The 26790-nt window shown below is 43.1% G+C and overlaps 1 protein-coding gene across 9 annotated transcripts in view; it reads left to right on the top strand.

The window, feature by feature from the left end:
* Window positions 1–23560, top strand: part of MAP7D3 (MAP7 domain containing 3) — a 57117-nt gene extending 33557 nt beyond the window's left edge. For 2 of the 9 annotated variants that reach the window (XM_042974060.1, XM_042974065.1), the window contains 15 exons: window positions 1722–1836; window positions 2352–2456; window positions 5481–5573; window positions 6823–6948; window positions 9743–10347; window positions 10934–11061; window positions 11333–11538; window positions 13481–13610; window positions 15053–15185; window positions 16399–16503; window positions 17500–17553; window positions 18788–18890; window positions 19970–20168; window positions 21065–21336; window positions 22155–22247. In XM_042974060.1, the coding sequence (XP_042829994.1) occupies window positions 1722–1836; window positions 2352–2456; window positions 5481–5573; window positions 6823–6948; window positions 9743–10347; window positions 10934–11061; window positions 11333–11538; window positions 13481–13610; window positions 15053–15185; window positions 16399–16503; window positions 17500–17553; window positions 18788–18890; window positions 19970–20168; window positions 21065–21336; window positions 22155–22162 (2382 nt within the window). In that variant the 3' untranslated portion in view covers window positions 22163–22247. Of the gene's footprint in view, window positions 1–1721; window positions 1837–2351; window positions 2457–5480; window positions 5574–6822; window positions 6949–9742; window positions 10348–10933; window positions 11062–11332; window positions 11539–13480; window positions 13611–15052; window positions 15186–16398; window positions 16504–17499; window positions 17554–18787; window positions 18891–19969; window positions 20169–21064; window positions 21337–22154 lie in introns of all 9 variants that reach the window. The other 7 variants (XM_042974062.1, XM_042974059.1, XM_042974064.1 and 4 more) reach the window with 7 other exon arrangements.
* The last annotated feature ends 3230 nt before the right edge of the window (window positions 23561–26790 follow it).

Below are 26790 nucleotides of genomic sequence, written 5' to 3'. Positions count from 1 at the left end.
AAAACTGCAGAGTGGGGGAGGGTCCCTGGAGGAGACAGACTCCCAGGGACTTAGACAAAAAAAAGATCATCTTAGAGAAAGAGGAACCTCAGAGAGATCCCAGAGAAAAGAGAATGTAACATAATGGCACTGCAGAGGGGGAGGAAGCCAGAGCTGTGGCAGGAGGAAACAGGAGGAAGGACCAGGAGAAAAGGGACAAAAGAGAATCAACCTCACAAAACTAGTTGGGGTGTGGGTGGCGAGGCAGTTCCCGTGAACAGAGCAAGAAGGAACCCTTGGACACTGTGAGCAGCCTGAAGGTAGAAAAAGAGAATAATTCCTTAGAGCAGGGAGAAAACCCAGACTCCATGGTGCTGAGGAGGGGTAAGTGTGGACAGACATAGGAGCCAGGGCAGGAGCTTAAGTAGGAGCCACAGATGCAACTGGAACCTGAAAGCATAGAGAGCTAGTCCGTTTGGAAGCAGGGGATAGAATTCTCAACAATCAGTGATGTTTGAATAATACAAGACGGATTATGGTTTTTAGTGTTTATTACACTTTCTGGGTTTCTGGTAATTTGAGGCAATTTTCTGTTAGAAAATATCATTTTAAAATATTGCCACTAGATACATTTCATTTTAAGAATTGCAATTGCTTTTCTCCTCAGGGGATATGGGTGAGTCTCCATTTTCCTAGTATGTTGGTCTTTTCCCTCAGAGAAACGGTGGGGGCATTATAAGAATGATGTTGCTATGAAACGGTTGTTGTCAGGGAATAATACAAAGCCTCCTGGCCCTGCAGTTGATTTGTTTACCTGAGTACAATCCATGGTTTGTTACAGCACAAAATTATCTGAGAAAGGAAAACCATGCATGGCTGTGGGGTTGTTTTGTCACAGTGTGGTGTTTACATTTGAAAAGCTGTTCTCCTGAGCAGCTGGATTAAAGTTGAGGTCAGGGGGCACCTGGCTGGCTCAGTCATAAGAGCATGAGCTCCACATTGGGTGTAGAGATTACTCAAATAAAGAAAAATAAAGTTGAGGTCCAGACAAACACCTTGATTATCTTTTTTTAACTTTATTGAGGGATGCCTGGGTGGCTCAGTCAGTTAAGCATCCGACTCTTGATTTTGGCTCAGGTCATGATCTCAAGGTTCGTGAGTTCAAGCACCACGTCAGGCTCTGTGCTGACAGTGCGGAGCCTGCTTGGGATCCTCTCTCTCCCTCTCTCTCTGCCTTTCCCTTGCTCTCTCAAAATAAATAAACTTAAAAAAAAACCTATTGATTAACACTAGAATTGAAGATCTTAGAAATGTGGGTATTATAGATGACTCTGGCATAGATTTCACTTATATGTATATTAGTTGATTTTTTTTTCTGCCTCATTGTACAAAGAATTTAAGGTTATATATACATTTTAAATTAAGTTTATTCATTTTGAGAGAGTGTGTGTGTATGCACGAGTCGGGGCGGGGGGCCGGGGGGGGGGAGAGAATCCTAAGCAGGTTCTGGTTTGCCAGCACAGAAACCAACGTGGGGCTCAGTCCCAGGGACGGTGAGATCATGACCTGAGCCCAAATCAAGAGTTGGATGCTTGAGTTGGTGGCCGACTAAGCCACCTAGGTGCCCCTCCCAATATTTTTAACTTTTACCTGATGTCCCCTAAAATTTTGCTTGATACAAAAATTTGGTGATGGGATGGTTTTATAATACGTAAAAAATTGTTGGTGTTTATTTTAAATAGGAGAGATTCAAAGCCGTTGTCTACCGTACACTGGAACGGAGCAACCGTGTTGATCATCGTCAAAAAAGATGGTCGTGGGAAGGCTCTACAACCATGAACCCTGAGACTAAAAATGGTAATTAATACAGCTGTTAAACTTGAAGTTCATTCAGGTTCATATTTGGATACTGGCTATTGCTACAAGGTGGCTTTACAACAAGATTTTGAACTTTGTATCCCAAATGAAAATACTGCCGTGTACTCTTTGGTGTGCACAATAAATTTATATTGTAAGATTGCAAAAGAAATTTCATTATCATTTTATCCATTATATCTAAAATCTTACCACTTAAATTTGTTATCTCTGGAAAAATGATTAATAATAAAGCTTTATACAACTTTATCCAATGCATATTTTAAAAGTAAATTGCCCCATTTACTATTGAGGGTACTGTAAATTTTCCTAAAAATGGGCATAATTTTAGTTTCATAAAACTTAAATTTCTATCATTTATAAGGAATGACCATGAATATTGTGCACCTAATTAATGCACGTCTATACTCGATAGAACTACATCATGAATTCACTTTGTTTCAGCTAATGATGCTTCTTTTAAATCTGAGTACAGTAAATATTATATCTTTTCTCAGCTAATAAACGTTCTGTATCTACTGAAAAACTTGAACAAGAGATTTCCGGTTTACACAAACAAGTGCCTATGTCATCTGCAGGTGTTCAGAATTCTGTTGCCAAGAGTAAGTAGTTATTTCACGTGTTCCACAGAATTTTAAACCAATGAAATCAATTCTTTATGTATTTTTTTACAGTACTACTTATCCTTTAGACTGTGGAACATTTAAATTTATTTCAGAAGAACACCACCTTGTTTTACAGTAGATAGCGATGGTCATTACAGTTTTGGATTTTCATCAGTATTAATCCTTATTTCATGATTTACATATGAATTGTCAGATGGCTTTGTTGGTCTCAGGTAGCCCAAACTGCAACATATTTTGACTAAAAGACATTGCCGGTAAGTGGCACAATAATTTGTTATAAAAGTAATTCATATTCTGCCAAACCAGTAAATGAAATTGTTTTTCCTAGAGAGTAGCTAAACTAGTTATTCATTTTCCATTAAGTTTCATGAATATCACCTCGTGTAAGGAAAATGTTAGCATATATACTCCCAACAGACAGGTTGATCTGCTTCACATATATTTGTTATGCATGACAACCTTGTAAACTTGACAGGCAAGTATAATTACCTTCCTGGTTTTATAATTAATACCCCAGGAAATTCAGTGCTTTTCACTCTATCATGCTTGTTTATGGTTTATATTTTGGTCTTTTGATAGATGGATCATGATGTTGAAATTGTACATTTCAATAATAAGCTCATGTTTTCCTCCAAAGCAAATAAAGTGATACCCATGTTTAAGGGGAGAAACATTGCTAAGCTCCACTTTACAACTCTTCGCAGTGCTAAGGTGGTGTTCTTTAAAAGAAAACAAAGTTATCTAGTATGACTACTTCAAATACCTTTTGCTTCTCGTGTTTTCCTTTAAAAAAAATCTTACCTGAGTGTGTGTCAGTGACCATTTCTGGCTTGTTGCACATGGTGCTCCTCACTGATAATTGAAATGGATTAGGCAGCCATACCCATCAATCAAAAAAAAATCCTTTCCAGTGACAGAAACAGAAGTGACTTTGGCAGGAAAAAGACATGGCAAACATATTCCATCTTCCCACTTTTGTGCCTTATGAATTTAAAAAATGCATAATTATGGTCTGAATTCAAAAATCTTTCTTTTATTAGATACCTTGACCTATTTTTGAGCAATGCTATAAAATTCCAGTACAGCAAAAAGATTCTGGATCTCATTAAAGTATAATTAATTGTAGCAGTAGTTAACCTAGTGGAAAAGATTTCCATTTTTATCCAGATATTACAGTTTTAAAATGTTGAAAAGGATTTTTGTTTTGTTCATACTTACATTATGTTATTTATACTTTTAGGACTCCTAATTTCTAACCATGAGCTTGAGACGTCTTTTGTCGTTTGTCAGTCTGTGGTTATCATATTTTCTGTCATAATGGTCTAACAAAAGTTGATCCACTTAACACCCTAACTCTTGATAGGCTTTCCCAGAGCACTTGTGTGTAGCCTGGGTTCATTCGTAGATTAACGTGGGAAGGTTTTCTCTAGTACCTTCTTTGTCATATACTAAATTTATTATTCCTTAGTTCAATCATTGCAGTGTCATATACTTTCATTTTAATATATCTTGATTGTTTCACAAGCATTGACTCTGTTTTACTATCTAATTGCTCTGAGGAGTTAGCAAATATTTCTTCCACAGACACGTATGACATTTTTAATATGTGCAAACACTAGTATGCTTTCATTAATAGGTTTACTTGATATATCAATGAGACTTGTAATGAGGAGGAACAGGTGATGACTTTCAAGGTAATAATTAGTTAAATCGCACTGAAGGAGCAATTCCAAGTAACTTTTTAGATGATTTCTTTACTAGTTTTTAATACAAGAAGGTGTGTGTGGAAGATACTTTTGTGAAATAACTTACTTAAAGGTACAGTATATTGCACACTCTGAGATGATGAATGTTGTGATTAATGATGCCAGGGAAAATAAAGCCAGTATTGGCGGTGGCTTACCTTTGTAAAAATCTCTTCAGATTGGAATGAAATCTGTTTGATCCAGAGAGATGAACATTTCAAACTCAAATTAAGTTCATACTCTAATAACCTGTAATGTTTTAAATAGCCCTGTTTTAAAGCTTGGCTGACTCAAATTGTCTGTTTTTCTTCTGCCACTTGCTGACTCAGTAACTGTTCACACTTATCTTGTCATTTCTTGCGATATGATGGTAAAGGATATGTGATTTAATCACACGATTGAATCGATTATACCTCTGGATCGTGCTGTTCAGTTACATTATCAGTTCACGGATTTTCAAATGATGCTACGTTGTCAATATGTACAGGTCCCCAATTTAGTTTACAGGTTCCCAAAAGAGAAGTTATTCTTAAAATTTTTTAAATGTTTATTTCTGAGAGAGAGACAGAGCACCAACAGGGAAGGGGCAGAGAGAGAGAGAGACCCAGAATCCGAAGCAGGCTCCAGGTTCTGAGCTGTCAGCACAGAGCCCCATGTGGGGCTCGAACCCACAAACCGTGAGATCATGACCTGAGCCAAAACCAAGAGTCACATGGTTAACTGACTGAGCCACCCAGGAGACCCAAGAAGTTATTCTTTAAACAGACACTCCTCAGTATTCTGAGCCAGAACATTTCAAGTGAAATGGAAAAGTGTCTACACAAAGCATGTTTTTCATTAGGTTGCTAAAATCGCGACATCTATGCCAAATGTTAACGATCATTTTTAAAAAGTTTAAAGCCATAATCATTATAACTAAAGTATACATTACTTTAGTCACAGAGGTCATGGATTGTGTCTAAAATTTAAAATGAATGTTTCTAATTTGGGAATATTGATCTTGTCAGGTAGTATTAGACATTTTCCTCTTAATTTTTACTGTTTTTTTTTCTAAATACTTTTATTTCAGATAACTTAGAGTAAATTAGTTTTAAGGTTGGGGATGTAGAATCTCTACATAAGATTTGAAATTTAAATAAATTCTTATAAGCAAGAGTAAAGAAGATAAAAAATGTTTGAAAAGAGGAGTTGACTCCTAAAATAACACAGTTAAATAATTTGTAAAAAATAATTTTCCTTTGCCCTTGATCTCCAGAAACAACAGAAAAGAGAAGTTCGTCTTTGAATAGAAGATCTAACAAACTGCAGTCACCTATGGAAACAGAAAAAGTAGAAGAAAAACCAGGTGGTTAGTTATTTTGTTTTTAATTTTTTTTTAATATTTGTTTCTGAGAGAGAGAGACAGAGCACGAGGAGGGAAGGGGCAGAGACACAGAGACAGAATCCAAAGCAGGCTCCAGGCTCTGAGCTGTCAGCACAGAGCCCGACGTGAGGCTTGAACTCACCAACCATGAGATCATGACCTGAGCCGAAGTCAGACACTTAACCGACTGAGCCACCCAGGTGCTCCCAAGTACTAGTCTTAAATAGTGGCTTAAAAGAGATCTGTTTATGTCAACATTTCGTTGCTTGAGGAGTTGTTCCTAAAACTGGAAGCCAAAATATCCCTTAACATTTGGCTGAAGCCAAGAGTCTGTCTTTAAATGAAATATGTAATTCTGCCATCATTTGAGCAGGTCTGTAATGAAGCTGAGAGACTAGATCACAGAGTGTTGGTGTAGGTATAGATTTGTGTCGGAGGAGTTGATGCTCTTCAAATACTTCATGAGTTTGCGTTTAGAAGTTCTAAGTATTGGCCATAATTTGAACTTAAAAGCTTTGCTCTGTTGCTTCATGGCATTACTCACATCTAACCTTTGCACATGTTTGAACTGCTGATTATTATACAAAAAAATTCATACTTGTTACTGAAGTACTTCTTTATTTAAAGTTTCTTTCTAATACCTTTCCTCTCCTTTTCTCTGTCAAACACAATTGTTGCTTTTTGTTTCTACCAAACCATTCACTTACAGAATGCTCTCCAGTTTGTTGATTAGGGTCAAATCCCGTTATAACAAATGCCATTGTCACAGGGATATTTATGAACATAAAAATTTATTGGAGCAAGATATTTAGAAGATGCACTTTTAACAGAAGAATTCAGTCAGTCCCTTGGAGCTTTTGGCAATGAATCTGACCAGAGTAGGATTGTCAGTGGCAGATATGTGTAGGAATCCATGTCAAAGGTGTTTTGCGTGATAGACATACGCGAGCTCCTCTGCAGAGACTCCATATGTTGGCTAGGACTCTGTTAAGTATGCTACGTAGATTTCTTCACTGGGGTTATTATGTATGCTGGGGCCTTTGCTTCCTTACTCAGTGCTCTCTTCCCCAGCAAGGCAGTCTCTGATGGCAGTGTTCATTCCCGTTCTGGATGTGTTGCTCTCGTTGCCTCTACTTCCAGGCTGGGCAAGTTCTCATTTGCAGCAGTTCACATTGCTCTTTGTTGCTTTGCGTTTATTTGTGAGACCTCAACTACGTCTGTTCTCCTCATTCAGCTCGACACCAGCATACCAGTCTTCGGGAGAATAATTTAATCAGCCGCCTGCTGGTCCCAACAAAAGCTTCAATAGCCAGGAGCAAAAGTGCTGCTTCATTGTCGGTCCCTGGAAAAGAAACCCCAGGTAATAGGCATAGGGCAGAAAGCCTGAAAGTGTTAGTATTTGCACTTAAAAAGCAGGTCGTATCATTTAATTGGTTGCAGTAAGGCATAAAAATAATTTGAATCAGTGGTTTCCAAATGACTGATTTTACCCAACAGTTTTATATTGCATGTTTATTTTATGCCTTCTAGCCTGGTAGATTAGTTATCTGGGTAATGGGTAATTTATAGGATGAGATAGGTAATTATGGTGGTTGTTACACTTTTACATGATTTTTTAAAAGATTTTTTAAAGTAATCTTTACACCCAACATAGGGGGCTCGAACTTAGAACCCCGAGATCGAGGGTGGCATGCTCTTCCAACTGAGCCAGCCAGGCACCCCTAAGTTTTTAAAAGCTCTATGGGTTTCTCAACCTGTGCTTAAATGTGTCACAGCACTGTAAGAAGTACTGGATGTTAAAAGTATCTGGAAACTTACGATTTAGAGGGAGAAAGTTTTCTACCTCACCCAACTTTTTTCCCTAAAATATGAAAGAGTAACACTGATCTGCTCTTTAGCTTTTAATTAAGGACATAAAGATTGTTGGTAAAGTAAGAACAGTCTTCAGGCTTAGGTGGATTTTCTCACTTGTAGGTCACGTAAAGTGTCAGACATGCCTGTGGGGGGTAAAATGCACTGTTCCCATCATTCTTTTCTTTCTTTTTTCCTCCACTTTTTTTTCCCAGAATTTATCCCAGCACCTTTGTTTTTTTCTTCTGTTGTTATTCATATGATTAGTAAAATAAATCAGAATGCTGTCACAGACTTTCTGGTAGTGCAGCTTTATTTCTTTTGGTTCCAATTTCTGAATTTGTTTATGCCTCATTATAGGATGTCAGATTATTTTCTGCCAGTCTCCCTCCAGTCTACTGTAAGATATTTCTTTTATTGCTTTTATTTTTGTTTAATATTTTACTTCCATTGAAAATGCAGTATCTTATCTTAAATTTCTATAGCTAATAGAAATCTAGTTATTACATTTAATATATTTTCTTAGTGCAAACTGTCAATGTTAAATCATGTGACTGTTTAGGTACACACAATATGTAAATATAATACTTTTTCCACCAAAATGAGGGCCTAAAAACATTTAACTTAGTCACATTTTTTATTCATGAGTCGTCAGTCTTTGGTAATTTGTTCTATTTTGGTTATTTGATGAGATCATGTAAAAGTTTACAGAGGAAGTGACAGATTTACCAAGTCTTAAGAAAGCTATCACCAAATACTTTTTAAAAAACAGTTACTTTTCGGGGCGCGGGCGCCTGGGCAGCTCAGTTGGTTGAAGCATCTGACTCTTGATTTCAGCTCAGGTCATCATCTCCCGGTTTGTAATTTTGAGCCCCACTTGGGATTCTCTCTCTTTCCCTCTCTCTGCCCCTTCCCTGCTCATGCGCGCGCTCTCTCTCTCTCTCTCTTTCAAAATAAATAAATAAAACTAAAAAATTTAAAAACAATATTTACTTTATTATACAAGCAATGCATATTTAGTGTAGAGAAAATTTTAAATATAATTTACTATTATCCCAATAGCCCACTCATGACTGAATATTTGTTTATATATTTTCTTCACAAGATAGGGTTATAATCTGCTTTTGTTTAATCTGGATATATATCCTTTTCTATGTCCAGAAATTGTATATTAATACTCTGAATGACTGTCAGTATTATCTAAATTTCCTGTTGAATATTTAGATTATAGTTCTCATTGTTTCAGTATTATCAATAATGCTGTAATAAGTAACCCTTATTGCATACATTTTCATATCTGATTTTTTTTCATAAGGATAGACCTAGAAGTGAAATTGTGGCAACAAAGACTATGTACTTTGTAATGGCTTTTGATACATTATTGCCCCAATCCCCCCTACCAGGAACATGTGCAAATCCACGACCTCACCAGCAGTGTGGGGCTGCCTCTTTCCCAACGTTGCTGTTACCACTTTCCACCTTCTTTGCTGGTACCGAGTATTACCATTTTTATCCATTTATTAGGCAGAAAATATTTAGATTGTGAAAGCTGGAAGAGACCTTGAAAATCCAGCCCGTTCTGATTAATGTGTTATTATAGTTTTTATTATGGGTGAGAAAATGCTCTTTTTATATTATATTCCAAAATAGCCATATATAGAATTTCTTGCATAATCACTTGTAATCGTAAGATCCCTGGCCCTGGTTAAGTTGTTTTAGATTACTTTTAAAAAGTGTTGAACATCTTGTAATGTTTTATGAAAATCACTCAACCGTAGTATGATTAAATGAGAAATGGCAGGGAGCCTGGGTGGCTCAGTCAGTTAAGCATCCTACTCTTGATTTCAGTTCAGGTCGTGATCTCACGGTTCGTGGGTTCCAGCATCGCGTCTGACTCCACGCTAATAGCATGTAGCCTGCTTGGGTTTCTCTCTCTCTGGCCCTCCCTTGCTCACGCGCATGCTCTCACTCTTGCTCTCGCTCTCAAACTTAAAAAAAAAAAAAGATAGCTTATTGCAAACATCAACTTGGGAGACACATCCTCTTCATCTATAGTAGACTGTTGCTTTCACGACGCCTCTTGATGGTGGCACTTCTGAAGTACCAACTTTGTGATACTTTTGTCCTGTGTCTGTGATCCATTTCACTAAACGCTTCTGTGTTGGGCGTAATCCCTGCAGTTTCCTAATAAACACGGTCTCTTTTCTCTTTTCCTGTTCTTCTACTGTTAACAAGGTGTGTTTCTGCCTTGTTGTCAGGTTGCTAAGTGTAGAGAATTTCATTCTGTCCTCATTCACCCACAGGCAACCGCTATCCCGTACTACAGTATGTGACCACGCCCCTGCGTGGCCATAGCAGTGATGAATTGAAGAATACCATAGTGCTTCGCAAGTCAGCAATGGCTGTGCCTCCCCAGGAGAAAGTGGGAGCGCTCCCCAAGGCGAAGGTGGAAGCGCCCCCCAAGGCGAGCACGAGTATGGAAGTGGCCTCCAATGTGAACGTGGGAGCGATCCCCAAGGTGAGTGTGGAAGTGGACCCCGAGGCGAACATGGAGGCGGCCCCCGAGGTGAATGAAGCCACCCCCCAGGCAAGCATGGAAGGGTCCCCTGAAGGGAGTGTGGAAGCATCAGCTCAAGCAGGTGCGGAAGCACTCCCTGATAGCGTGGAAACATCCCCGGAAGTGAGCGTGGACATGTCCCTCGAGGTGAGCGTGGACCCATCCCCCGAGGTGAGCATGGACTCGTCTCTCGAGATGAGCACGGATGCGTCCCCTGATGGGAGCATGCAAGTGTCCTCTGAAGCAAGCGTGGAGGCATCTACCAAGGCTGGTATGGCAGCGTCCCCCAAGGCTAGTGTGGAAACGCTCCCCGAAGAGAGTGTGGAAGCATCCCCCGAGGCCTTCCTGGAGGTGAGCGTGGAAACATCTTCCAAGGTGAAAGTGAGAGATTTTCCACAGGTTTATTAAGTGCCTTTTATTGCCCAATTTTCTGTTAAAATCTGTGTATTTAGTTGTGTAGGTCATGATAGGTCAAGTTTCACAACATAAACAAGTTCTTAGATAGTATTCTGCAATAAAATCAGTTACATAGGATAAGCCACTTTAATGATTTAAAATGATGATACTCGTACCAGTTTCCCCTCAAAGCTGGAATATTAGTTTTTAGTAGAAAGGAGGAAGTATAACTGTTACACGAACTATTTCTAAACTGAAGAAAAGTTCAAGAAGAAATAATACAAACCTTTAATTAGGATTTAGAAATAGAATCAGGTTTTGAAGGGAAAGATTTGTTTTTAATTATTTCTGTGAACTTCTTGAAATTCGTAATCTGAATTGTTAGTCTAGAAGAACATATCTGTGTCTAATTCTCATGCTTGCTCCTTTTAAGGAGCTAAAATTGTATTATATGTTCAGGGTATGTTGGTCTTAAAAAGGCAAGCCAGCTGCAGAAAGGTAAATGCTGATCTCTTAATCTTACTGTATTGGCTCTGTTCAGAAACCAGAAATGGACAAACAGGCCAACAACCCTGGTACAAAGAAGCGCCCATCGTCACAAATACCATGTTATAAATGGCCATCTTCTCCTGCAAGTGGGTGGCGCCCACCCTCTCCCATCAGTGTTAAGTAAGTAGCTTAATTGCAACTGTTCCTGATAGGTGTTTTACCAGGATAAATGTCACATCAGTGTTTCATAAAGGAAATAATGGTAGTATGCATTGTAAATAGGAAAAAATCTTCAAAAATGGACTGACTTCTGTTAGAAAATATCTCCTAGTACCAAGACATTATATTTTATGAAATGGCACATTATAAACTAATGTGTTTACTTTATATGTACACATATCTACTACAAAACCGTATCCAACTTCCCCCATTAATGGTTACTTTTTCTCAGCAGGCAAATGCAGAAGAATCGCCCCCCGTCCCCTTCACCTGTCAGGTCAAAACAGTCACAACCTTCTCTTTGTTACAAAGTAATTCCTGTTCAGCGTAACCTACTTGCGCAAAATGTGTTAGGTACTCTTGGAAAGAAAAGAGAAGCAGTTTCTAAAACCACTAGTAGCTCTGAAGCTGTGAGCCAAAAGCAGACGGTCTGTGAAGGTAAGTTCCTTCACTGAGAAGTTTATTTTGGCAACACGGGAAGTCTTAAGGTAGTTCAGAAACGAGAACTTTAGGGTGTAAGCTTTCTTTTGATGAAGAGAATTTAGCCAATCATTGGCACACTGCTTACTTTTCCTTGCCAGAGCTTCTTCCCCTCACCCCCTTGTTGCGGAAAATCCATTTTTGGAACTAATGTTAAAAGTACTGATTAGATGAGTGCATTGCTGTAGGTGATCCCTAGGGGTCCCTTCCAGCTCTGATAGTGGATGGTTCTGTGAATGGCCCTAAGGTATTGTCCATCTTTGGGGAGAGCACATCTGGCCATATGTGGCTGAGTGGATTTCCATCTGGGAGCTGAAGGTCCGTTTCCACACATACACCATAACGTGTCTGAGCAGTATGTGGGTTCCTAAAAGTCCCATATTGGCATTTTGCCTGTGACATGTTCTTAATGTCCATAGATATTACTTTATTTTATTTTATTTTATTTTATTTTACTTTGTTTTTTTGACATTAATTTTAAGTACACTAGTAAATTTTGCTTTTTGAAGGAATTCCACAGTGATTTCTTTATGACAGGAATAATAATTTTATTGCAACTTATTCATTCCTGATGTCTTAAGATCCTCATTTTCATATGTTATTTACTTATTTATTTTTAAAGTGATTTATTTTGAGAGAGAGCGCTTGGGAGGGGCAGAAAGAGAAGGAGAAAGAGAGAATCCCAATGTGAGGATTCGAGAGAAGCCCCAATGTGGGGCTTGAACTCATGAACCACGAGATCTTGACCTGAGCTGAAATCAAGAGTCAGATGCTTAACTGACTGATCCATCCAGGCACACCCCAATATGTGATTTATTTAAAATAGACGGGGCACCTGGGTGGCTTGGTCGGTTAAACGTCCGACTTTGGCTCAGGTCATGGTCTCACGGTCCGTGAGTTCGAGCCCCGCGTCCGGCTCTGTGCTGACAGCTCAGAGCCTGGAGCCTGTTCCAGATTCTGTGTCTCCCTCTCTCTCTGCTCCTCCCCTGTTCGTGTTCTGTCTCTCTCTCTCTCTCAAAAATGAATAAACGTTAAAAAAAAATTTAAAAGAAAAAAAAAATAAATAAAATAGTCATCACATGGGGCACCTGGGTGGCTCAGTTGGTTGAGCGTCCAGCTTCGGCTCAGGTCATGATCTCACAGTTTGTGGGTTCGAGCCCCGCGTCGGGCTCTGTGCTGACAGCTCGGAGCCTGCTTCCGATTCTGTGTCTCCCCCTCTCTCTGCTCCTCCCCCGCTCATGCTCTGTCTCTCTCTCTCTCCTTCAAAAATAAATAAAAACATTAAAAAAATTAAAAAAAAAATAGTCATCACATGGACTGAAACCTTACAGCATGCCCCCATGTGGTCACCTTATTTTACTGATAGTCTTGGTTTCTTTGGTTATGTAGTTAGCCACTTTATGACCAATCAAATATAATAATTCACTATTACCAACATTCATTTAAACAGTAGTTATTTAGTGAAAATTATGCACAAATTTCAAAATGTATGCTGGGTATGTTCTTGTCTAGTCAAGTATTTGTATACTTCATATAGACTGAGCATAAGTTTGTCTTCCTCTGTGTTCAGTGCGTCTTAATCTTTTTTCCCATAGGGTCATTTTAGTCAGGTCGCTCTCAAAACAGCTAAACCAAAGTGGGAGTACATTATTTCATTTTGGAGCAAGGGGATGTTAAAAAGAAACAGACTGCTACTTCTGTTATTGGGAACGGGATTGGGGTTTTGAACAAAATCTGTTCTTTTAATCACTTACTTACAGATTGCATGTTATTGATAAAATTTGGACCATGTACACATTGAGTTTTTAATATTGTTGGTTGTCTCGCACCTCTTTATTGGGCTTACAGGTATGAAGTTCCCTAAGCTAACTGTTTTGCATGTTGTGTTGATTTCAACTAGAGCCTAGTAGTAAAAGCACACCAGGGACTATGAATGCTGAGGAGGCAACAAAAATTTTGGCAGAGAAACGGCGCCTTGCTCGTGAACAAAGAGAAAAAGAAGAAAGACTGCAAAAGGAAACAGAGGAAAGGTAGGTACCCTCAGGTTAAATGTATTATAAATAATATGAAAAATCAACGAGTAACTGACTTTTTCTATACTGTGAATCAGAAGTGACTCCTTGCCTTCAGAACAAATGTGGGAAGCCTGTCTAGCAGAGAGGATACTGGTGTGTAGGTAGATGGTATAGTTGTCCTTAGTATCTGTGCATCATGTGTCATTAAGTTGTACTGTAAAGATGCTTGAGACCAGAACTTGTGTCGGGGTCCCATATCTCGGCAGGAACACCTGGGTGATCACGCCAGACTGTTTCGGTTGGCATTCATTGGAGACCACCCCTTTGTTTCAAAACTCTTTTGTAACTTTAGAATTTGTAAGCCTGGAAAGTATACTTCCTCATGTTTTGCTAGAGGTGCTTTCCAGGGACCTTTGTGATGCCTGAATCTCCTCAGTCATTGCTGGAAGGCTTTCCTGTGAGCAGCAAACCTCATGTACAGTTGTGTTCATTCTGATTCCATCTCAAGGTTTCTTTACCCTCAGTCTTAGAGCGCAAGAGGGGGAAGGGCAGAGGGAGGGAGGGAGAGAGAGAGAGGGAGAGAGAGGGAGAGAATCTTAAGCAGGCTCCATACTGAGCGTGGAGCCTGATGTGGGGCTCGATCCCGTGACCCTGGGATCATGACCTGAGCCAAAAGCAAGAGTCAGATGCTCAACCAACTGAGCCACCCAGGCACCCCAACCCTCACTCTTGAAGCTCACTTGATTTAGGGCTCTGGGATATAAACCTGCCTACTGCCTGCGAAGAATAACTACAGTCCTGAGTTGTTTTTTAAGTGGTAAGTATTTGAAATGCAGTCACATGCTTTCAGTGTACTTTAAATGAGTTTGGAAGAAAGGAGAAGGGGATGTTGTGAATAGCAAAAACTGTTAACTGGAAGGCCATCATTCATCACTTCATGTAAACAGCTAATTTAACGTTTTAAAACCCCTGCGTACCCGTCATTGTGGATGGGGCTTTCCCCTGGGCACCACCAGACCCTCCTTTAAATTACATATGTGTAAATAAGGCCTTTTGGAGGGTCCCATGTGTCTAAAATAGTTAAGGAATGTTTTTCTTTCTCTCATTTTAGAATGCAGAGTGGCCCATTATTTGATAGAAATCTTTCTACTCCCAAGAGCTGGTTTCCCACATTTAAAAAGGGTGAAATTGTGCAAATTTTGTACAGTAACAACACAAAATGTAACGAATCTGGTGTAAAAATGTAAGTTGTGTTCCTATACACAAGCAGTTCCACTATAAAAGTGCACGTCCAGGGTCACCTGGCTGACTCGGTGGAGCATGTGACTCTTAATTTCAGGGTCATTTCAAGCCCTACGTTGGGTACAGAGGTGACTGAAAAGCATGTACTGCTGCAACCTCTTATGTGGTAGAGACCGAGACAAATACTAAGAATTGTTTAAATATTGTGTCATTAGGAAGGTGAAGGAAATGGCAGAGAAAGGAGTTGATACCCAAGGAGAAGAGTTCTCAAAACTCGAAGATGGACAAAGACGCGATGAAATGAAGAAAGGATGTACAGATCCGGAAGACCAGAAAGTGCTGCTACAGGTTTGCTGTATCCACTCTATCGGCGGGTGACCAGGTTCTAAAATTCAGTGGAAGCCCGAGGCAGCCTTTGTCCAAGAAAAGGGAGGACCAGATGCAGGCTTCTCTGGCTGCATATTTCCAGCACAGTCTAGCCATTGCTTGGTGCTGCTGCAGGTCATTCTCAGCCACCCTTGGCACAATCCTAGAAGATTCTCCAAGTGCAGCCGAAGCAGAAAGCAGCAAATTATAGATTAGTAGTGTTTTATTTTGTCTACATAAACAACACTGCAGCTTGGCTTCAGAAAATCAAATTGCTCACAGATTAAATGTCCTAAGTGAGTTTTTCTGACCCTGCATTCTGTGGCAACACTCACAGCCGCACTCCAGACACGCTTCCAGCAGAGACGATAAAAAGTACGAATACCTCTAAAAGTTCAAAGCCCTCCATGGGGCGCCTGTGTGGCTCAGTGGGTTAAATGTCCAACTCTTGATTTCAGCTCAGGTCCTGATCTCACGGTTCATGGGATTGAGCCTCGTGTCGGTCTCTACACTGACAGTGAGGAGCCTGCTTGGGATTTTCTCACTCCCTGGCTCTCTGCCCCTCCCCCACTCAAGTGCATGCTCTCTCTCAAAATAAACTGTAACAAAATTTAGAAAAGAATAAAGTCCTCCAATTCTCCAATAATGTCTCACCCATGCAAATTCAAATCACTAGGTAAATAAATCCACAAACTGAGCTCAGACTGTACTCAGTTTGAATTATTAACATAGCCCACTTTATATTCCATTTTTAGCCTATCCCTTAGTAAAATCAGGTATTTGTTACATAAATGATTGTGTGCATTCGCATTCCTCAAGAACTACCTTTAAGGATCCTCTCGGTGTTTTTGAAAGGTGTAAGACTTTTCAGCTCCTGTTGCTGTGTTCATGGATAGCTGCATAATCACATACTTTCAAACTATAGTGGCCTGGTAACCACTAATGATAACCCTGGGGTCCTGGAGGGGACTGACAATGGCTTCTAAATCCTCAAGATAATAGCCTAGTTTTGTGCATTTTAGCTAATGCTTTGAAAATTGGTAATTCATAAATGTTGTGCATATAGGTACTGTCAGCCAAAAGGTTACATTCTTTTATGCCAGATAACATTTTACTATTTAACTTTTTCAACTGATGTTCTTGGTTATCACTCATATATTGAGATCAAAATGGTATTTTTATACAAATTTTCTAGAAGGGGGACACCAAAATAAAAGCTGATGAAGAGGCTGACAAACGCAAGAAGGAGCACGAGAGAATTATGTTACAGAATTTGCAGGAGAGATTAGAAAGAAAAAAGGTACTCTTTCTGTTTTGGGAGTTTGGTTCTTTTTGGAAAAATGTTGGGCACATGATATCAAAACGTGTTCTTCAAAAATCACAAATAAGTGGTACGCTAGCCTCTGATGGTTTTCCCACTAGAACTCTCTAATCCAAGGATCTCACCCTTCCTGCATAGAAGGGTCTTCTCTTACCATACCTCTCCATCATGGACCACTGGTGACCATTACAGTGACACCTCCATATTCGCTGACCTCTGGAAACGGAGTTCGTTTGAATAGAATCACTCCAGTCATTGGGAGGGGTTGACGGAAGTTAGTGTCTTCTAAACTAGGCTGGAAATTGCAGCAGCTTGAGCAAAGGAAGCAGAAGGGTGCAGGCTTCTCTGAAAGGCCAACACACAGGCTGTTTGTAAGGTAGGGCCTCCCCTTGTCCAACTTAATTGGCTCGTCTGGGAGCAGAGAAGGCCCCGGCCCAGGCTGCAAGGCCTCTGTTGAGAGATGGAGGTCGCCCTGAGGAGGCCAGAGAGCTATAGTTCTCCTCACCTTCAGGGAAGGAAGTGTGCACCGGGGAGAAATTTCCCTCCTGGGTGTGTGCTCTTTCCAGCAAGAAAGTTCTGATAGTGTCGCATCAGTGGGGTGCAGTCTTTTCATTAATATCTGCTTCACTCATGGTCTATTCGACTAAAGTACGTTAAAAAGTCCTCACTGGTTTGCAGCAGTACATGCTTAGTTTAAGTAATGGGTGTCTAAGTCTGAACTTCGGAGTGAGAAGTCATTGGATCTGTGTGTTAGGATAGCTAGTACCCACTCAAGACATTTTCTGGACCGACTGAAACTGGGATTGGAAGGATTCTGGTGGCCGCCGTAGGGTCTCTTGTCTGCTAAGTCTGTGGCTTGGGAGCAGTCAACTGACACTGTCCACTTATGGAAAACAGAAGTAATCAACTTCTTCAGGACCACTGTTTTGTTTTTAATCTGTTTTCGTGTTTGAATTTTTATTTTCCTTTAAATAGAGAATTGAGGAAATTATGAAGCGGACAAGAAAGACATATTCAAATACCTCACAGGTAGTCTATGCGTTCCTGCCAGCGGTGCCTAAGAATTCCTGTTGCTTCACCTTCTTGCCGACTTTTTCATTCTTGCCAGTCTGGTGGTAATTAAAGTATCACACTCGCATGTCTCTGATTAAATATTAAAGAGGTTGAGCATGTTCTCCTATCTTTAGTTAGCTGTCATGTTTTTTCTTGTGTGAGATGCTTATTCAGGTCTCTGCCCAAAACTTTTGGGTTGATTTGTCTTTTTCTCACTTGTAGTTCTTAAAATGTGGATGCCACTACTTTCTTGCTTATATGGACTGCATATATCTTCTCCCAGTTTATTTGTGGCGTGTCTTAATGCTGTCTTCTATTGGATAGAAGTTCTTAATTTGCACACTATTGAATCTATTAATATTTTTTGATGATTAATGGAGTCGAGTGCCTTTTCATCTGCTTTTTGGCCATTTGAAGATCTGCTTTGGTGAAGCGCCTTATCAAGTCCCTTGCCCATGTTTCTGTTTGGCGGCTAGCCTCTTTCCTACTGATGTGTAGGAGTTTTTACCTGCTCGAGTTATGAGCCCTGTCAATGTGTAGGTATTGCTATAGTTCGCCTCGTACTCTCAGAATGCCTTTTGCTGAACAGAAGTTCATTTTAGTGAGCTCAGATTCAGTGGTTTTTTTTTCATTTATGGTAATTTTTTTCATTTATGGTATGCTTTTTGGGAGTCTATCTCCATACCCCAGCATCCTGTCTTTTGATGCATCTAAGACCCCTTTCCTCCAGAGTCTGTGCCCTTTACCCTTTGTGCAACAAGATTGATATCTTGGTTGTTTACAGTTCCCCAGCATGGTCATCCATATCCTGAAAATTCAGAATAGAAATGTCATTTCTGGAAAGTGCAGGGAGTCACCATCTGAAAGATCATTTAGCCCACTGGCTCAAGCAGCAGCCAAGAACTTTTTTTAGCTATTTATCAATTGTCCCTTCCTTGGCTTAGTTAGGGCTCAGAGCACACAGAGAGGCCACATGCCAGCCCAAAGCATTGTTCCTTGGCTCCCACTCTTGAGTGTCTTTCCCTAACTGAAAGACACAACTAGGGCCACCTGTTCTATCCCCTGTAGAGTCTTTGGGGCCAAAGAGTTTAGATTTTTTATCTCTTAATTAAAATTAGGCAGCAGCCGGCATGAAAGCTGTTTTCTTTGAAATAACCAAGTCAGGATAATGGAAGATTAGATGTAACCATGACTTCTTTTCTCATCGTAGGCTGCAGAAACATTCAGTGACAACACATATGAGGAGGACGAGGCAGATGATGAGGACGAGTCAGAAAGCGACGATGACTCCTTCAATGACCTACATCCATCAGGTTTGCTTGCCTTTTGAGTTCTGTTCGTCACCATTTAAGAGTTAAACTGCCTGGGTTCATCCAGAGGCTCCTTTGCTTCTGAGCTGTGTGGCTTTGGGCAACTTACTGAACCTCTCTGTACTCAGTTTTCCTACCTGAAAAAGGGGAAGCGAATGTTCTCTTCCTAGTGTAGCATGAGACTGCAATGGGATAATCCATGTAGTGCTAAGAGCACCTGACACATAGGAAACTCTCGATAAAGGCTGCTACAGCAGCGGCTGTTCTTGTTTTGCAGGTTGTGCCATTACAGTGTAGGTGGTAGCTCGTAACTGAATGTGAGGATTATGAGCATGTCACAGCTCAGGGCCTCACATGGCATCCATGACTGATGACAGGTGGAATGCCACTTTCCACCTCACTGAGAAAAATAGGATTCCTGTCGTGATCTGAGTGTTCTCTGAAATGTATGGCTGATTCCCTTCTGAGTAGGAACCACTTTATGGCAGCAGTACTAGGAACTTGAGAGAACACTGTTGTCCACGTTTTACCCCACAAGTGGATATGAACACGCGAGTCAGGTGTTCTGGGTACCAGGGATACAGACAGGAGGAGGTGTGGCCCCAGGAGAGCCTGTGGGGAGACAGACGTAGGAGCAGACGGTGACCCTGCCACAAGCTGGCCGGCCCGAATACGGTGAGCAGTAGGAGCAGGGCCAGGTGTAGGGTCGGCTCAGGGCGCTGAGGAAAGCTGAAGGTAGAGGGAGCCCCGGCATCAAGACTAAAAGAACAGGCGGGGTTGGCGAGGTGGGCAGTCAGGAGGAGGGGTAAGAAGCATGCTGCCTGCTGCCCTCTGCCCTCTGGCCTGTCTTGCCCGGCAGAGGAAAGAGGGCAGGTTCCTTAGAGGTGGCCCCTTTGTTCTTTGAGGCCAGAGTGGGCCTGTGTGCCGGGTGGCGGCTTACACCCCAGAATACTGCTGCATGGCTCTTCCTCCTGCCTTTATGTGGCCGGCCGTACTCCGGCCCGGCAGGATCATGGCCTTTGCCTCTTGTTGTCTGCATTGTTGAAACTCCAGTTTTAATCTTCTTCCTTTCTTTTTCCAAGCCTTTATAAATGGCATGGATTCATCCACAAAATTCAAAACACATTTTAAAAACATGAAGAAGAACACTCCCAAGCTGGTGTTTTTAGACGCCACTTCTGGCCAAGTCCATAGAGAGACAAAAACATTTTTTAATGGCGACATGAAAACCTTCAGACCAAAAAGTGCGAAAAACCCTTTGACTCAGGCGAAGGGTACCAGGTGAGTCCAGTGAGCCTATCAGAATACACTCGGTGGGAGTCCTACATGAGATTAGTGACTGAGGTCTTAGTTTGTACCAAGCACGGTGTCAAGCACTTCCAGAAACAAAGTAATCCCCACAGCAGCCTTGCTAGGCAAGGGTTATCATCTTCACTTTTACAGATGAGGAAACTGAGGCACGGAGAGATTACAGGTCTTAGTTGCCCAACATCCCACCGTTAAAGGGCAGAGCCCACATTCAAACTAGATACATCTGACTCTAAGCTGTGCTTTTGTGCACACTGGTTAGCATTTTCTCATAAAATCAGGGAAGGGGGGGCACTGAGTGACTGCTGCATACCAGGCATCTTTTGCTGCTTATTTTAATTCTCATTGTGACTCTGAGTTCAGTATTGATGTCATTTTACATATGGGGAAACTGAGGGTCAGAAGTTTGGTTGGAAGAGTGGGAACAGATTCTTGGAAGGGAAGGCTCCCTGGGGATTCCCTAAAGAGACACTGAACCTTCAGGGCCCGTGGGAACACGATGGGCTGAGAGGCGCAGTGTTGGGCCAGCATGAGCGCCGGAGCTAGGAGAGCCACGTTCGTCCTCACTGCACTGCATGGTTGTGTCTCAGGTCAGAGTGAAGTAGGGATGGGCTTCTGCATCCCTGCACACGCAGCTGCTCTTTGCCCTGCTTAGTGTTTGCTGAACCCTAGGACTTTGCAGGACACAATTTGGAAACCAGTGTGGTCTGTGATCTCCAGGGTCCCTTCCAGCCTTCCTATTCCAGGATTCTGAAGGTTAAGTTACTTCCAAGGCATTTCTTAGAAGTTAATTAAAGGATAAAGCTTCTTTCAGGACACAGCCTTGGTTCTGGGACAGTCAGGATTCTAACCCAAACCTCTCTTTCCAGACCGTCCAGCAAAAGAATGAGCAGCCGAGCAACAAAAACCAGAAAGGCAAGTGAAACCAGCAACACCGTGGGACCTAACAAAAGTGTACATCCAGAGGCACAGGAGTGGATCTGTGACAAGACTGTTGACATCAGAGATGAGGCAGAGTCACTCATGTCCAGTATCCCTCCTGATAGCCGAAAATACCACCTGAAAGGTTCCATCACATTCCATCAAAGTCCCCAGATGCCTTTAGATGACAAGAAAAACAAATGTGTACCTCTTCTATTGGGTAAGGCCTCATCCTGTCTTCACATTGTTTGAAAGGCAGTTGGCCGTGAACCCTCTGCTTTGGCTTTTCCAGGGCTTTCTTGGCACCTTGTAACTTCGGAGATGAGACGGGAGACTGTGGTGGATCCAAACACTAGGTTGATCTCAAAGAGCTTCCATTAAGTTGGTTTTGAGAGATGGGGCACCTGGGTGCCTCAGTCGGTTAAGCATCGGACTTCGGCTTAGGTCATGATCTCACGGTTTGTGGGTTCGAGCCCCATGTCAGGTTCTGCACTGATAGTATAGAGCCTGCTTGGGATCCTCTCTCCCACTCTCTTTCTCTCTGCCCCTACCCCACTTGCACTTTTTCTCTCTCTCAAAATAAATAAATACACTTAAAAACTTAAAACGTTGGTTTTGAGAGGGTAGATAACTTGATTTTAGTTTTTATGCCCTGAATTTCCTATCAGACGTATAAAATAGGTTCTTTTCAGCCCCCAGTCCACAAGCTGCTTTACAGCATACAGGTAATCATTTAGGGCAGAGGTTAGTGAGGCCTTTGGAATTAGTCTCTCTCTCACCCTGAATTTCCAAAACCAAAAGGCCTTTGCTTTTCTTTCCTTAAGAAGCTGTCTTTGAAATTGAGAGGCAGCTTGGGCCTATTTGGGAATTGGAGTCATGGGGAATATTTAGTACAAGGGCACCAGTGTGTCAGCAACTTGGATTGGGGAGGGGGTTGCCAAGGGTCCCGGGGCCCACCCCGAAGGGAGGCTGAGGCCCAGTGGCTGTGAGACCAGCATCTTCTCTACTAATCTTTCTTTTCTTTTTCCCTCTGGTCAGATATGTAAACCTCGTGCAGCCCAGAGGAAGATTCATCCTCCGCTCTGGATTTCAATTGCTAGGCCCATCTCCCCACATTTCTCTGCCTCTGACTTGAACCTGGCCAAGAAAATGACCATCCAAGAAGGAGAAAAACATCAGTCACCTTAACACGTGTCTCAAAAGATGCGCATACCACCTTGATTCTTGCCCACAGCAAGGGTTTTGAGTAAAGACCTGTTTTTGTTTGTCTGTAGAAACCTCCGCTGTCTTGTTCTTGTTTTCCAGCCGGTATGTGTAAGTGTATACACCAAGGGTGCCTTTTTATCAAGTGGTAACTCTTGAGTTTCTAAACCAAGGAGTAATTTTCTCTCTTAAAATAATGCTTATTCTGTTTAACAGTTACATTACTTTAACAATTCAAAGCTGACATTTGATCTCATAGACGACTTGATGGGGGGTGCGAGGAACTCAGGATTGCTCACAAGAGCTTTACTAGATTGTTTATAATGAACGGGAGGTTGCAAAATATAGTTATAAGTCCCATGTTACCGTTATGTATGTTTTAAAAGCTCTGCCATCACCGGAGTGCACAGGCCCCGGCACTCCCAAATGCCAGGGGTCCTGGAAAGTGTCGTCTTGGGACAGTTTAGCACCTTTCGTGCTTATCATCAGTCTTACCTTTTGAAGTGCACGGGGGGGTTTATTTCCAAAAACGTGCACTGTTTTTATTGTGCCTACAGCACTATGTGGCTGTTGTGTGGTGGGGCACGTGTCATCCCCCCCCAGTGGATTTTGGCGCGCCGTCTTTTTCTCCTCGTGCTCTCCAGTCCTGCCTTTGGTCTGCGCTCAGCCTTGGCATGTGGAGCCGGACTTGCTCGGCCTTCTCTAACCACTGGCTGCAAGTGAGTACAAGAGCAGGGCCATTCTTTCTTTGGTCGCCGTGATAGATAGGCGCGCGTGCGCACACACACACGTACACATTTGCACACGTTTGCATGCATGTGCGCACACACACGCACACTGGGATAGCTTCCTGAAATCCATCAAATTCTGCTTAAACCAGCAACTAAAACTTGAATGCACAATAGTTGTCCCACTGCTGATGAGTTTTGTAGTGAATCACAGTTTCAAGCAGGCCCATGTTCCTTTCTAGCCACCGGTCTTGGATTAGTTAAAGGAAAGAATTATTCTTTCCAGTTCCTTAGTTCTTTGCCATTCAGTGTACTGTACCAGTGTTACAGATAGAGCCTGGTGCCTTAGATTTGAAAACTATTTTTATACACTAGCTCTTTCATGAAGAAGGCAGAGACAATCATCCTAACAAATGAGTTTCTGGTATTTTTCTGCACAAATGTCCCATGTTGGAACACTCCGTTATTCTTCTGTTCATGTGTGTGCTCTGTGAAATAAACTTTGCAAATAAAGCAAGTCTTCTTTTCATTATAATAACAAAAAAATACTGTTGCGTGGTGTAAAGGTGACCCCAATTGTTAACCAAGCTTTGAACACGGGCAAGAGGCAGTTCAATAAAAGGTAAGCAAATCCTCTGATGCTCCCTTTCAGCCACGTGGTGACTTGGTAGAGCTCCACCCCTGGGACATTAGATATGAATTTTAAAATTCTGCACCTATTTCCAGGGCTCGTTACTCTGGCCAGTGTTGGCTCTTCTACTTGAGGCCAGTAGTTACCAACCGTCTGTTTACTGTGGTGAAATTCACAACATGTCCCAGTCTGGTGGCATTTAGTGCATGCACGGTGTTGTGCAACCACCACCTGTACCTGGTTCTAGAACGTTTATCTCCTCCTCAGAAAACCTGTACCCTTTAAGCATTCACTCCCCAGCCCTCTCCCCCAGCCCCTTCAGGGGCATCGCTTTTGGTGCCTGCCATGGCGGGGAACACTTTACATCTTTGAGTGCGTGCACGCGCGGGCAGTGATTGTGCTTCTCTACACATCTGTTCGTGACCTTGCTGTTCCTGTGCACAGCTAAAACGGATGTTTGGATCTGCCTGTAAGTGTTTAGTTTTCAATCTTGAAACGCGTTCTGGTCTCTCAGGTTTTTTGATCGGGCGAGGTCCTTGTTTACAGTCTGTGGGGTCTGGCGCTTAGGAGATGGTGGCAGCCACCCCCACTTCCCGTTCCGTATTGTTGGGCTCCACATCGGAGCTGTTGAAGCAGGATGTCGTGTGGTGTGCACACAACCCGAAACGTGGCCAAAGCTCCCTGTCTACAGCTCCGAGGTGGTGGCCGCCGGCATAGCCTTACCCCCTTGCCGTGGGCTGGTGCCCGGGCCTGTTAGGGGACAGGGTTGCTTCAAGTTTCCTTTCCTCTCCGGGTAGTCTCTTGGCGTCTCTCCCCCTGACAGACAGGTCCCTAACTTCTGCCAGCGGGTTCTACGTATGAGCGTGTCTCCTACGCCCGTGTCATCTTGCACAGGTACGAAGCCTTCGAACAGCTCTGACCCCTGGCAGCCACCGCGGTGCAGTATGGGATGCTGCAGAGGGTGGCAGATGGACTCGAAGTCCTGCGTCTTAGCTGAGGTGGCTGTGAGCTTGCTGTGTGACTTCGCGTGCATTTTCACGTGACTTTGTGCTGCGGTCTCCGAGTGCCCTTTTAGTCCTGTGGAATCACGCCTTGGGGCAAGAGGCAGAGGATCAGGAGGCGAGGCAGGAACAGGAGCAGGAGCCAGTGCCGAGAAGCAGAAGCCTGGAGGCAGGCCGGCCGCCACATTTCATCAGGGGTCTGTGCCCTGTGGCCCGCTGGGTGCCCCGGGCCCTGCAGGCCTGGCTCATTGAAGCAGGCCCTGGAGAGGCCACCTTGCCACTGGTCTCCCTCTCCACTGATCCAGTTCCAGGGTTCCTGGATGGGTATATCCAAGGGTGCCCCAAGTCTCGTAATAACTGCAGTTACGTTTACGCGTGCCATGATGCCAGGTACTTTATTAGGCATCTTTTTAAAACCCTGTGAAGGTGGGTATCCATTTTTACCTAGGAGGACACAGACTTGTGGAGATTGGTACTTGTTCAATGTCGTACAACTAGGAAGAGGCAGAGCTGAGGCCCAAATTCAAGGCTGATTGTAGAGGCGACACCTCATCCTGCTTCGCGAGTGGGGAGGGTCTTGTGGTTCGTATGGTAGGTAATACGCCGTTTGGTGCCGGAGATGAAAATAATTGCTAACGTTGAGTGCTTTGACCAGGTGTCCATCGCCCTATTAAGCATTTGTATTATTACCGTATAATCTGCGTGTGATTCTGGAAGGTAGGAATTCGGTCTCATTTTATAGGCAAGGAAATGAGCTGAGTGAGGTTAGGTGAACTTGCCTGTGGTCTCAGTGGCATAGAAAATGGCAGAGCAGCTGGGATTTGAACCCAGGCAGTCTGCTCCAGAACCCACCCCGTTAACCACAAGTAGGTGCGTTCTGGAGATGCTGATCCCCCTGGTTATGAGGGAGAAGAGCGTTTTCTGATTAAAAGTTGTCAACTAGGAATCTCCCCTCCTTCCTCCTGAGTCTTAATGGGTCAGTCTTCAAATGAAATACCGAGCAGAAACCCAGAAACCGGATAGTTTCCTCACTGTGATGCATCAGACGCTGCCCCTACCCTGGGGGGCTCACCATTTCTATGGCAATGTCCGGTCATAAGTGATAGGCTGGAGATTTGTCACTCGTTAGCCGTGTGACCTCAGGTAGACCTCTTGACTTCTCTGAACGTCTCTCATCTGGAAAATGGGGACGATAGTGCCAGTGTTGACTGTGAGGATTAGGTATCCGGGGCGGGGAGTCTGGCCTAGGGAAGGCAAAGCCAAGCTGGCCAGGGTGGAGGCTGGACTTCTTGTGCTGGTGGCTGCAGCTAGCGGTGCTTTTTTGTTTGTTTGTTTTTTTTAAGGCAGAGCTCGGCCCTGGCGTGGGCTGGGGTTTTGCAGGCCGAGTGGGACAGGAAGGCCAAAGGGTGACAGGATGGAGGACAAGCACAGAATCTGGGGTGGCAGGGGAAGAGGAGAGCAGCCACGGTGCCCAAAGGCCCACAGTCCGCTGGGGTGGAGGGCACTGAAGTGTGCTGTGGTCTCTCCCCGAGGAGGAGTCCTGAGTGGAGTCCCCTCTCCATCCCAGGCTCGTCCCCTCTGGGCCCTGTCCCTTGCCGCAATCTCAGTAACCCAGCCTGCTTCCAGGGGTGGTGTGTGAGTTCCCCACCCCACCCCTGCTCCCTCGGGGCCCCAGACAACCACTCTCTTCGTGGTTTTAACTGCCGATTTCTCCAGGGGAACAGACACAGGGGACTGTCACCTGTTCATAAAAACGCCCGTGGTTTCCTGCTGGCGGGTTTGGATTCCCTGCTAACAAGGTCTGGGTAGCTCCACAGGGGTCCCGCCCTTTGCTTTAATTACTGAGGCCCCGATGCCCTCTCCCCGCTGGCTCAGCCATGGCCACAAGGGGGAGCGGGTTTCTCCCGCGGGCCCAAGGGTGGAGGGAGCAGGCGTGGACAGTGTTCCACGTGGATCCGTGCTCCAGAGGGCACACGGAGAGGGGGGCCAACAGAACGGGGGCTGTGAACAGCCCAGCAGCCCTTCGGCTGTCGTTCTCCTCTCACCCCACCTGCTCCTGGCCCAAGAAAACAGGGCCCTTTTTAAGGGATGTGAACATCTGGGAAATGCTG

The sequence above is a fragment of the Panthera tigris genome, chromosome X (assembly GCF_018350195.1).
Source record: "Panthera tigris isolate Pti1 chromosome X, P.tigris_Pti1_mat1.1, whole genome shotgun sequence".
Classification (NCBI taxonomy): Eukaryota; Metazoa; Chordata; class Mammalia; order Carnivora; family Felidae; genus Panthera; species Panthera tigris.
Note: the sequence above shows the minus strand (reverse complement) of the source record. Positions and strands in the feature narration are given on the sequence as shown.